We start from the raw sequence: 13,456 nt of genomic DNA on the forward strand, positions 1-13,456 counted from the left end.
TAAGTGGGATGCCACCTCCCGGGGCCTCTGCCAGTGGATCCCTCTGTCTTACGGAAGTCTCATCTGCTGGGGACCAGCCCTCAATGGGGCAAGAAAGGGCCGCCTAGAGAGATGTTCATACTCTGGAGGGACGCACAAAAGTGGAGCGCCACAGACAGGTCATCGTGACCTGTTGAGATGTAGGCACTCTCTTGGCTTTAACAGACAGTATTGTACAACCATGGTTTTGTTGTTTGTTTTTTCTGGTTTTTTTTTTTCTTTCATGTTTTTGACCTTTCCATGACTGAATGATCACATTGTTCATAAGGTCAGAGGCTGTCCTGGTCTGAGGACAGACAGAGGCGCTCAGTGTACCCCTTGCTCAGGAGGGAGAATTTGGTAAAACCCACTTATTTATGGTCTTATTTTCAGGCTTTATTTCATTTTCAGGGCTTAGTTGGTCTTGTTGGTTTTAGAAACTGCCAATAGCGATAGAAGATGCTGGGTACGCAGCCTTTCCGCATCCATACTCCGGCCGGTGCCACAGACCTCGCTGGCTGTGTGTGCCTTCTTGTTCCAAGAGGCACTGTCAGGCTTGGTGTGGGTCTCATTAATTTTAACAAGAAATCCAAGCTAAGCACCTTAAGGCCTCTCTCTTCAAATTTTATCAGTCAGATTCTTAACCGCAACCTGTGGCATCAGAATTGCAAGTTAGAAGAAAAATCTAACTAACAAGCACTTCCTGTGAAATAGAGGGTGGCTGGGCCCTGAGCAGTACAAGAAGAGTCAAGTCAGTCACGCCTGTGGGGCAGCTTGCTGAGGGAGTGGCCTGGCAGTTGTAGAAGACAAAATATTCCCGATTAGCACCTGCTGACCAGTCTTCTCGGCGCATCGGCTACAGACAGTTCCAATTTCCTTTTGCTTCTTTAAGACAACTGCAGTGAGTTTGTGAACTGAGCAGTTGCAGGGCTGGTCCCTCCAGGTTGTGCACTGGTTGAGATGTTCCCCTCCGGCTTTTCCCTTCTTACCCCTCGGGAGGAGTTCACCTTGTCTCACAAATGCTTACGTTTTATAGAAAATATCATTTCTTCAAAGTTCTTCCTCCAAATGGATTGAAAGAAAGTAAAAAAGGTTACATTTACTAATAACCCTCATAAACTCCAAACACACATACAATATATTCAATTACAGTATAATTAAAGTAAGTTAAAGAAGAGAAAAAGATCTATGCTATTCTTGATCTAGAGTTTATGTGAACTTAATCCTTAGTGATATAATAAGAATATTTCTAATAAAATATTGGTATACCAATCGAAGGATGGGGTTTATATTTTAGAGGTTATCTTTCTCTCTCATCTGATGTAAATGAAAAAATAAATATTTAACCTATGAGGAACAAGCATTGTGTGGAGAATGGATAAGGGACAGAGTCCAGTTTGAGGGTTCTGTGGAAGGTGGTGAGGAAGACAGACCAATGTTGTAAGAAACAGAACTAATTTATAAAAGTTTTTTATTTGAAGAAAAACACAAGAATTGCTATTGTTTGGTCTCAGAACAGGAGGCATGGGACACGGCTGGGCATAAGGACAGTGGTATGAACTTTCAAACACAGGGTGGGTGTGCTTCAGAGGCTTCAATTTAATATGTACAGGGGACGCTCCATCCTGTGAACAGTTAGCGTCTTTAGTCGAGCATTGTCTCCTGTTAGCAGTTGTTAAAATGCTAGCACTCACTGGGTGCCTTGAAAATTGAAGGCACTTTCTAGCAAAAGATGGCTATATGCTCTTCAGTTATTTTTTTGTCTAAAATTTAATACTTAAGCATGGCATATTATATCCATAGATATTATCTTCACTATAGATCATCTTATTAATATGAATGAATGTTCTCTGTCTGATCTCATGCCGTTTCGAGTGACGGGAACTGCGCCAGCTAGTGACTGCCAAGAATGCTTGCTTTTTGTCCATATGTCCATTTTGTTCTGCCTGTCCGTTGACTTTTGCCCTTTTGACATGACCTGTGATGTTTTCCTTGTATTTATAATATTCTAATTTGAAATTTTTAAGTGTACTAACCTTGTGACAGAATTTATAGGCTGTCTGAAAAAATGATGGGTTTTAGAAAAGGAAACATGTAATATTTTGTAGGTTACATGGGATTTTTAATAGTGTTTTAATAATATTTGCGGTAAAGAGAGGTTAGCAGTCACATTGAAGTGGCTTCTTGTTTCATCAGGAAGTAGAGAAAACACAGACATATTTCTACAGGAAATGCTTCACAAGGAACATTCAAGGAAGAAACACCACACACACAGACATACACAGAAACACACACAGTACTTATATGTAAGGAATTTGTATATGTTATATATTTAAAGTAAAAATTATATATACACATGATATATATATATATATATATATATATATATATATTATATACTATGTACTACTAAATCCATTGACAGTCCCTGCAGTGTCTGACATAAACGAGAAACAAGAAATACAGAATCATATAGAATATAGAATCATATGCATAAATAATTAAATTTCTTTTGAATAGAAAACTAAGTTAGTGAAGTAAAGACACAAAGTCATTAAATACTTTTAGTTCTGAAAATGGCCAATTTTTATTTTTAATTGTAGTATAAGGTTAAATTTATTGAAAATCCATCTTTATAGAGTGTTTATGCTTTTCTGAGGCCTTTCATGCCACGAAGGACAACAACGATGTCTGATTGGTTCGGTTTTTGAAGTCTCTTTTCAGTTTTACTGGAGTAAAGTTTTTGTATATCCTGGGTTCTTCTTCCCTTTAAATAAAGAAGTACATTAATATTCTTTTAGAGCAACTCATTCTTAGACTTAACTATGGAGAGAGGGAAGGGCTTTAGAATTTTACCAGAATCCTACAACGTGTGGGGACGTCTCCCCTTCCATTAGTGATCATGTCACAGAGAAAATGCTGATGCAGATGAAGAGCTACTTCAAAAGAGTAACTCAGTACTAGACAGTCAGTCCACATGCAAGGCAGAACATAGGCTGGCCCATTCTGGGCTGCTGGCCCCACAGCGCGCGAGCCGGTTCTTAGGAATTTAGATGCAAGAACTTAGAATCACAAGTTATAAATAAGATGGTAATAAATCAGACAGTGTAACCACAAGGCCAACAGTATTCATAGATTTCCCCACTGGTATTTAACGTGAGATTAGTTATCCTCAGTGCTCCAGTCAAACAGAGGTTTGTTTACACTAAGAACAACCTAGAAGAATAAGGCGCCTATTAACACAATTGAACATTGACTCTAATTTGTTGTTCCCAATATATATATATATATATACCCAAGGAAACTTCCAAAGAGATGTTTTATCTGATAAGTCATTTAATTAAGCAAAGACTTGATCTGCTAATTAAACTGTCTGCGATAGTGTAGCCGCCTGTGAGACTTGAAAATAGCAATCCAATAAGAGATCCGTATTATATGCCTCAGACTGCAATGGTCTTATTTTATCTAGCTTTTAATTATATGGATGAAAGATCTGACTTCCAGACTCGCCGTTTGTTCTCCGCCAGCTCTGTTAGTCATCAGAATTCTATTATTTATTATTCAGTCAGCCATCTAAAAGGCTCACGTTGCTGCTGTTTTTTTTTTTTTAATGTTTCCGTGAAAGCCAATTTTTATAGACACAAGTTTTGTTCCTTCTTGTAGGTGGATGAGATCATGCTGACTCTGAAGCAGGCTTTCAGCACGGCTGCGGCGCTGCAGAGTGCCAAGACGCAGATCAAGCTGTGTGAGGCCTGCCCCATGCACTCTCTGCATAAGCTCTGTGAGAGAATCGAAGGTACCACGGAACATGGCCTTGGCGTGAGAGGAGTTTGCTTTGGCATCTTGACACCCTGAAGTCCCCCCCTATCATTGAATAGTTCTTTGTTTCGCTGTGAACAAGAACCCCCAGAGCGTTTCTCAAGCCTAGTCAAACTCAACTGTGCCATCAGCTGCTTCTGTCTGCTGGCCTTTCCCTCTTTTCTTCTGAAGGCAAACTCAAGCCAAGAGCTTGTATTTCCCACAGTTCTTATGCCTGGTTATGTATGTGCACAGTGGGAACTGAGCAAACATTGGCTGAGTGAGGGAGAGACGCAAACTCCCTAAAGACTGTTCAGTTTTTTTCCTTTGTTCTCTCTTTCGCTTGGTGATATATTCTTTTTTTCTGAAAGTTGAGAGCTGTAGCAAAACTTATTTGGTTTTTAGAATCTTTGGAAGAGTTAAGATAATGGAAATGGTATCACGAAGCAAGGTTTTTGTTTGTTTGTTTGTTTGTTTTTAACTCTGTCTGTGCTGAGATGCTGCTGTCTAGTAACACTGGTCCGTTGTCCTCTGTGGGCCAGGCAGGATGTACTGGGGATACAGAAATGTTTGACATGCACTGTGCCTCCAGAAACCTTTAGTCTGCCAGAGAAGACAGGCATGTGAGCAAAGTCACGCAGTTCTGGATGAGAGACGTTGCAATGGATGCAAACAGGGCAAACTCCACAGTAAGGCTGATCCCCTCACAGTAAGGATTCTAGCTGAGTTCTTTCCCACAGGCACTAAACAAGTGTGTGCTAAGGTGTAGATTTATTGAATATCCACATAACTCTACGATCTAAATCTATTTCAAGGTAATATCCAGGATTTAAAGTCTATAAGGGTGATTTTTAAAGAATGGTTATTACTTTACAACATAGGAAATATTTACCAAATGGAGTTAATGTGGCGAAATGGAAGGCGTGTGTGTGTGTGTGTGTGTGTGTGTGTGTGTGTGTGTATTTGTATGGTGGGTGAAGGGTTATAATCTATGTGGAAGACGATTACGTAGGATTAGTTAACTGTTCAGGGGGAGAGGGACCCCTTCCATTTGTCTATCATAAGATATTTCATCTAGATCTAAGAAAGTCCTCAGTGTACAAAAACCAAATAAAAATAAGCATTAAAAGAGAAAAGCATTTTTAATCCTGAAAAACAGAAAATACCTATTCCGATAAAAAAAAAAAGCAAAAGATAGAAACAAAATAAAACACATTATAAAAGTGATTGCTAACAACCTGGACCTACTAATTCTAAGTGTTTATTTACCAACAACTGCTTATTTGGAAGTGCATGCTCTGCAGATTGGCTCGCAAACTTGTCAAAACTCTACATATGAGAAAAAGGGCGAACTTGTGAGGGAGTTGTGGAAGCCGTTTTCAAGCCACGTCTCAGGTGGTTCTCATACCTTGAGGATGACCAACAGCTCTCTGGTTGCCCTTAAGACCCTCTCACCAAGAAGGAAATCTTGGCTGGTACTGGAAACCTTCCTGTCTTAGCCAGTGTTCCATTGCTCTGAACACTACCACCACGGCAGCTCTTTAATTGGAGCTGGCTTACAGTTTCGGATGATGGCTTACAGTCCATTATCCTCACCGTGGGGGACATGGCATGCAGCAGGCATGGGAGGGGTAGCTGAGAGATGTGTCCTGGTCCAAGGGCAGAAACAAAGAGATTCTGGACCTGGCATGGATTCTTTCTCCTTTTTATTTATGTATTTTTTGAGGCAGGGTCTCTCTCTATGAAGTCTTGGTTATCCTGGAACTCACTATGTAAACCAGGCTGGCTTCTAACTCGCAGAGATCTTCCTGCCTCTACTTCCCGAGTTCTGGGATTAAAAGTATGCACCACCATATCCAGATGCATCCTGGTAAATGCAAGCCTAATTTATTGACTAGCAGAGGTAGGTAGCATATCTGTTAAAAACCACACGAGAAAACACGTGTATTAAGATTGAAACATCGTTGACCATTGGGTTTCACAGAATGGCCATAGAGTTTTCTGAGTCTATCATTTCTGCTTTCTGTAGCAGCACAGCACAGTGCCCAGAACAGGAAGTGAACATCAACATTAACTCTTATCCAAATAAAAGGCATCGTCTCTTCAGCTTTTTTTTTTTTTTAAATTCATCCAGGATCCAATTCTGGCCCAATCAATTCTGATCCAGTTCTGATGTTTTGCTTTGTTATTCCACAGTGCGCATGCAGCACGAAAGGTTATTTTTTATTCACACAGGGATGTGGATCAATATGATAACATCTCATCTGAGAATAAATATGATAATATGCCATCTGAGAATCAATATGATAATATGTCATTTGAGAATCAATATGATAGTATGTCACCCGAGAGCCTCTTCAGGAGCCGTTGCTAGTTCATACAATGTCAAGCTTATGAGTACTTCCTACCATCGAAATAGATTTCAGCATTCTCTTCGTGACTCTCTACAGAATCCTGCATGTGCTTCAGAGAGAAAGGAAGGACTGAAAAATGACTGTCCTTGTCCCTGTTCCTGCCTCATGCTCAACTTCAGCAGGTGTCCTTGTAGCTAAGCCTGTGTATGCCAGTCGTGCGTGACTCCTTGTGGTCATGAACTAAATTCTAATTTTTTGAAGCAATTTTTAAAAAGGCTTCTTTGCCATGCTGTCTGCAGAGATCTGGGTCGTTTTCAAACAGTAACTAAAGTGTGGAGACTGAGGCGGAGACTAAGTGGGCGGAGAGCAGACAGTGTAAGCGTGAGGACCGACATTTAGCATACTTACGAAGGGTAGGCACGGTGGCACACGCCTGCTAGCCCATGGATGGGGTGGAAGGGGCGGAGACGGCTGTGTCTTCTGTCTTAGGGTATAGATGGCAAGACAATCGAACTGAGGCTGAAATGGCATTCCAAACTGAGGGGGAAGGGAGAGAGAAAAGACATCCAACATCAACCTCTGGCTTCGACATCACCTCACATGCACAGGAGAACACCCCTCACCCCCTTTAAAAAAATCCACCCATGCACACGGCTAAAACTCGAGCGCGCTGCTTTGCTTCAATTAGCCGTGTTTTCCTTAGAAATCCAATTAGAAAACTTAACAGTAGGCTTATAAAACATGGTAGTGCTTGTATTTAAACTCTGCGATACCAAATTAAGCCGTAAGAAAGTATTTTCAGTCAACACCTTTGTCTTATTCGTTATAAGTAAAAATATTGGATGCACAGAAAACACTAGAATCATGGCTTGGAATTCCAGACTGTGTTTACCACAGCCTGAGAACGAGAACCTTACAACACCAACTTTTCATTTTAAAGCTATATTTATTTAGTTGCTATGGGTAGTGGCACCTTGGTCCCAGTGTGCCATAGCACATGTCTGGAGGTCAGAGGACATCTTGCAAGAGTTGCTTCTTACTTCCTACCATCTGGTTTGTGGGCTTCAAACTTGGCAGCAAATACGTTTACCCTCTGACCCACCTTGTGCAGTACCAAATTATTTTAGAAATTGCTAGTCCATCTAAAAGCTTACTATATATTATATATAGCTAGATGGCTTCTTTATAGTCCAAATATAGTGGCAATACTTATAGTGACAGGGAACCTGTATCTTTACAATGGATACTTGATCATTGTAACTGTAAATTAAACTTTCCCATTTTTTTAAAAAAAAATAAAAATAGAAGCATCCTTATGGAGACAATTCTCCAAGGACTTAATATAAACTATGTGTGCGTGTGTGTAGTATTTGCTAGAATTTTTGGTCTGGCACCAATGGAAAGGTATGCTGCACAGAGCAGAGATTGCTGAGGTGACAAGATTGGAAGCTGACGTGGACTACAAAATGGGGTTATCTGAATAACAGCAATGACAACGAAAAACAATGCAAAGGTTTATAAATATCTCAGTACAGAGAAGTAAAGTATCTCCTGGAATAATTGCCCTAACTGAAGTTTTCTTCTATTTAAATGGAAGCCCCTACAAAGAGCAGGGATCACCCCTGTCTCAGTAGTCCTGAATTTCAATGTTACTGTTAATTTATGTTTGTGATGGGTAGCTCAGCAGTTGTGGCTAAGGGTAGCCCTTGACTTTCTGTCCTAACTTTCTAACTGACACAGCCTCTGGAGTTCTCACAGTAATTGGTTCCAGAGTTTATGGAGTGGAAGCTGGCTGGGCTTGGTAGCCTTAGAGATCCTTGGAAGACATTCTCCATCCACGTCCACTGTGGCATCTGCTGGCTAGGGTGTCGTGGTTTGCCACGGGGTTTTGTCTTTCCACTGACAAGCTCAGGGTCTTCTTCTTGAGAGGACTGGACTTAGGAACTGGCTTGGGGGCCTGGGGGGAGGGTAACAGCTAACGTGCGTTTAGGCCGCTGCAGCCAGCCTCCACCTCACGCTTCCCTGTCTCTTAGGTCTCTACCCGCCACGAGCCAAGCTGGTGATCCAGAGGCATCTCTCTTCGCTGACGGATAACGAGCAAGCTGACATCTTTGAACGGGTTCAGGTGAGTGACACTATTCCCAGCTCTCCTGTGGGGTCCCGTCCTTGAATTCTTCTTTTCATTCCAGTGCCTGGAAGACAGATATCCATCCCTAGGGCTAGCGGAATGGGAAAGCTAGATTTCCATATATCCTCTGGATGTACATATCTAGCTGAGGCTACACCAAGAGCAGCAGCGGGTCCGGTTTGTCCTACTCAGCTCTCCCCTCATGTTTTCAACAGAAAATGAAACCCATCAGCGACCAGGAAGAGAACGAACTTGTGATTCTGCACCTGAGGCAGCTCTGTGAGGCCAAGCAGAAGAGTCACGTGCACATCGGGGAAGGGCCGGCGGTGAGACCAGACCTCCACCTTGGCTTATGTCTGTCTGAGCGTGAATTCACACCTGCGCTTAGAGAAGCACATAGGAGAGACTTCTTTCCTTTGGGCTGTCACGTTTGTTAGGGTGAAAGCCTACCGTACCTTAGAAATAAACCCAGCGTTGATGGAGTTTATGGGAAATTTTAGCAGACGTTGGCACATGGAGATAGATAGAAGTATTATAGTTTCTAAATGTAAAATAATTTGGTATTTTGGGTAGAAAAAAAAGGCAGCCGTGTATTTTCACAACACGCAACGAATGAATGTACATTAAAATTACGTTGGCCCATGATTTTTGTTTACATACCTCTACGACTGTTTTATCTGAATGTTAACAAGGACAGTAGCCGTTCTTGTCCATGCCTGTTTCCACTATAAACTGAAGGGTGTCATGTCTGGGCCCTTAGCTTTGAATAAATTCTCAGCTGCACAGTGATTAATAAAAGAAAACCAGCAAACAAACAGACAAGCACGTACCACTAGTGCACCATCAGAAGGATCTTACATGCACACCTCCAAAGGACACAGAGAAATCGTGGTTTTGGATTTCACTGCACCTTTTGCATCAGTAACTTATTTTGGTGAGGAGACATTTGAGACAGAGCCCAGGGTTTTCCCCAAACTCCAAAAGTCTTCCTGCTTTGGCCTCCCCAGGGGCAGAATTAGCCCCTATCACCGTGCCTGGCTTTGCAGCCAAAGCTGCTGCTTCTGTCTTGGCACCTTCGGTGTGTTTTGAGTGTGCATGAGTGAGGAGGCCAGAGGAGAGTTTGCAGGAGTCCCGTTCTGTCCTCCCGGGAATCTTCCTTGAGTCTAACTCAGGTGGTCAGGCATGCAGACACTCCTTTGCTAGCTGAGCCCTCTCACCCCTCCAGAGATGCAGCGGGTTGATCAGGTGTGGCCCTTTGGGAGCTCCTGCACCGGGCTGAACCCAGTCTGAAGGTCTGTTCTTTCAGTCTCTTTTTCCTGACCTTTGTGTGACATTAAGTGTGCCTAGGAGATAAATTCCCCTACAACTCAGCGCCTCTCTTAGCACTGACATCAACATATTTCCCATTTATCTCTTGGGTTTACCCTAGCTTCACCTTCTCATGTCACAGGGGACTGTAATGAGATTAAACACACGGAGCGCCTACCTGAGAACGCCCTGTTGATTTGCATTACAGGTGGAGCTTTCTTAGTCTGAAAAGTACATGACCACGGACAAATAATAATGGAGGGTCTGTAATCATTGTTTAGGATTTGTTGATTTTGTCTGGATGATTGTTTGGTCCTGTACACATGTCTGCCTGTCCATGCGTGTGCATGGGATGGCCACAGAGGTCAGAAAAGGTGCTGATCCCTGAGAACTGGCGTTCTGAAAGACCGTGATCTACTGCGAATGTGCTGGAAACATAGCCTGGGTCCTCTGCGAGAACCACCAGTGTTCTTAGTCGTCGAGCCACATCCCCAGCCTTGAAAACAGACTTTAACAGAGGCATTATTAGATTTCAGCATAGATTACAGAGTTTTCCGCTCTTTGAAACTTACCTTCTCCCTAAGACTGGGACACAATATAGACACTTTGGAAAGGGATGGTGGTAGTTAACTGAAAAACAGCAGCAAAACCGACATCCCGAGTTTTTAATCTTTGATAAATGAAGTGGGAAAATGTGCGTGAAATGGAGAGGGAGAGAGGAAAGGTTTTATTTCTGTTTTTTTTTTTTATTACTTATGATAGTAAACTCTCTTCTTTATAATCTTGGTGTTCATGGTGTGGAACCTATATGATGACATCTTAATTGAGTGGCTTGAAGATTGCGTACGTTTTTTTAACTGCTTCTTCCTGAGTCTACATTTAAAGCCTCATTTAACGGCGAGTGCGTTGACACGCTAACCTTGCTGTTTTTCTTTTCCTAGATGATCTCAAACAGTACGATCCCAGAAAATGCTGCAAGTGGTGGGAGATTCAAGCTAGACGTTCTGAAGAACAAGGCGAAGAGGTCCTTAACGTCTTCCCTGGAAAATATCTTCTCTAGGGTAAGATCGAACTGGGCTAGCTTAGGGAAATGCATCTGTCTCCTGCTTCACTTGCGATCGGCTCAGTGAAGACGGTTGTCAAGAGGCGCTGTAAAGAAAATCTTAATTTGATTAACACTACAGTAACATGATCTTGTTATCCCTGTATGAGAATCAGAGGCAAGGTTGGAGTGGGCAGGTAGCCTGGGCTACATAGCAGCACTGTGCCTTAGAAATCTCATAAAACAAGTTTCCTTCTTCTGAAGGTCTAGGTTTGTTCTCTGACCTCTGAGATCTGAAGTCAAGCCACAGAGATTTCTTCTTAGAGATATGTATGTATAGAAATGGGGGCTCGAATCCTGATGTGCGATTCTATAAGAACTTTTGATGCTTTGATATCTCATAATGTATTTCAAAATGTCTACTTTTCCTTTGTCCATTACTATTAGATGCTGACATAAATTGTTAAGATCAGTATGAAGTAATGGGATAATTATGTATCCAATTTAGAAATTTTATATGTTTCATTTAAATGTTAGCAAAATGTTTCCCTTTGCACTTGGATTTCCTCTTTCTGAATCACAAAATCTTAGGCCTGGGCTGCCATGATTCAGGTGTGAATGCTACCTTTGTTGTTGTTGCTGTTGTTTTTTGAATATCGTCTTCATTTACATTGCCAATGGTAAAACCTTTCCCGATATCGCCCCTCCCCTAAGACCCCCCAATCCCTCCCCCTCCTCCTTCCCCCTGCCTCCATGTATATGCCTCTCCACCCAACACACTCCCTCCTCCCCACCCCTCGGTTTCCCTTTGTTGGGGCCTCTGTTGAGCCTTTACCTGACCAAGGACCTCTCCTCCCACTGATGCCCAACAAGGCCTTCCTCTGCCACATTTTTGGGTGGAACCATGTGTGCCCCTTGGTTGATGGTTCAGTCCCTGGGAGTCCTGGGGTGTCTGGGTGGCCGAAGTCATTGTTCTTCCCATGGGGCTGTAACCCCCTTCTGGACCATCCTCCAGCTCCTCCATTGGGGGACCCCAAGCCCAGTCCAATAGTTGGTTGCTAGTTTCTGCCTCTGTATTTGTAAGGCTCTGGCAGGGCCCCTCCGGAGACAACCATGGCATGCTCCGTTTGGTATGCACTTCTTGTCATCCATAATGTCGGGGTTTGGTGACTGTTTATAGGGTCAATCCCCAGGTAGGGCAGTCTCTGGGTGGCCTTTACTTCAGTCTCTGCTCTTGTGGTTCAAGAGCCAGCCTATAGGAGACCGCCGCCAGCAGAAGCCGTGCCTGGTGTGGGAGCCTAATCAGTGGAGCCTGGGAAGGGAAATCTGAGAGTTTGAGGCAGAGGGGGGAGCAAGCATTCACAGAGAAAGGTGCCTTATGCAGGGAGGTTGAGTCTCAGGCTGAGAGCGCTAACTGCAGTGCTACTATAGTAGCCCCAGTGGGATGGCTGGAGTGTTAGACCTGAGGCAGCAGATCGGGCTCAGTCCGGATGGTCACGTGTATACTAACGTTCACACTAGTGTTCATGACATCCGGGAGGGAGGTGGGAATTGCGAAGAGGAAGAGGGTGGGAGTCAGAAGGAACTCTTCTGTTTGGTTTGACTTAGACTTATGGGCATGCGGCTGTGCACATAAACGCACATGCTCTACGCAGCTCCTAGCTTTATCCATCGAGAGAACCTGGGAGCCACTTTCCTGCGCGCACCTGACAGCTAGCTTGGTTGGGGGACATGTGACTTCTGGAGTTGGGTTCCTACATGGCAGATGGTGTTGTGTCACAGTCACGGCACACTGCCTGTGACTTGCACCTTGGATGTACCTCTGGTCCAGACTCCTCAGATAATCCTCCAGATTCTGGTCCTGGTCCTTGACAATTCTGAATTCTGTGGGCTCGCCGTTTGTAAGCTGTCCCTCAGCCTGAGCTTGCTGACATGTTCCCTTATTACACTCAGGCACGGCCCTGTGCCTGCCACACCCCGGAAGCTGCACCCTGGAAGCTGCACCCCGATGTCCCTCATGGTGGGTGGCAAGGACTCCAGCTGGCTCATGCTGGGCAGGAGCTAGACTACCTGCTATTATGATGGTCCTATGGATGATCTCATCCAAAACTTGTGGGGAAAAATAACCTCTATTAGGAGAGGATGGGAGGGGATATCTTGCTGAGGTGATTAACTTATTCATACAGTTAGTTGACCGATGAGCTAATAATAGGTTAGCTCTAAAGTGGGACTGCTGTCTGCTTGGCCAGGTCTGTTAGACGTCCTTCCTCGCCATGTGATGCCCTGCATCACCTCCCCACTTTGCCAGCAGGAGGGTCCAGGCTGGATGTGCCCTGTCGACCTTGAACTAGAGCTGTGAGCTAAAACTAAAAGAGAAAACTTTGCGTGATTAGTTTCTTGTCTCATGGCGTGATGTCATTAACAACCAGAAAACAGGAGAAGACACAAGGAATAGAGTTCTTTTGTTCCTTGTCAGTGTGTTCTGGGCGTGGGGCAGTGGTGTGCCCATTGCCTGGGGACTTGGTGAGGAGTAAATTAGAGGATAGACAGATAGACAGCACTTAGAGTACTGCTCAACCTGCTGCTGTTATTGTTAAACAATGTTGTATGTGTCGTTTAGCAATTAGCTCTGAACTATTATAAGAGTCTATGTCTGTCTGTCTGTCTATCTATCTATCTATCATCTGTCTATCATTCTATCTATGCATCAAATCCATCATCTGCTTGTCTGTCTCTCCATCCATCCTAGGCCATCCCAAGTAGCATTTTTGGGGGGAATTTATTAGCATGACTTGTTCACCATTACAA

General features: G+C 43.4%; 1 protein-coding gene across 1 annotated transcript in view; it reads left to right on the forward strand.

Annotated features, from left to right (window-relative positions):
• Tbc1d4 (TBC1 domain family member 4) overlaps positions 1 to 13,456 on the forward strand; it is a 187,852-nt gene that overhangs the window by 118,236 nt on the left and 56,160 nt on the right. The window contains 4 exon segments of the mRNA XM_052190783.1: positions 3,682 to 3,814; positions 8,204 to 8,295; positions 8,514 to 8,624; positions 10,548 to 10,667. Coding sequence (XP_052046743.1) covers positions 3,682 to 3,814; positions 8,204 to 8,295; positions 8,514 to 8,624; positions 10,548 to 10,667 — 456 coding nt within the window.

This window comes from Apodemus sylvaticus, chromosome 8 (genome assembly GCF_947179515.1).
Source record: "Apodemus sylvaticus chromosome 8, mApoSyl1.1, whole genome shotgun sequence".
Lineage (NCBI taxonomy): Eukaryota > Metazoa > Chordata > Mammalia > Rodentia > Muridae > Apodemus > Apodemus sylvaticus.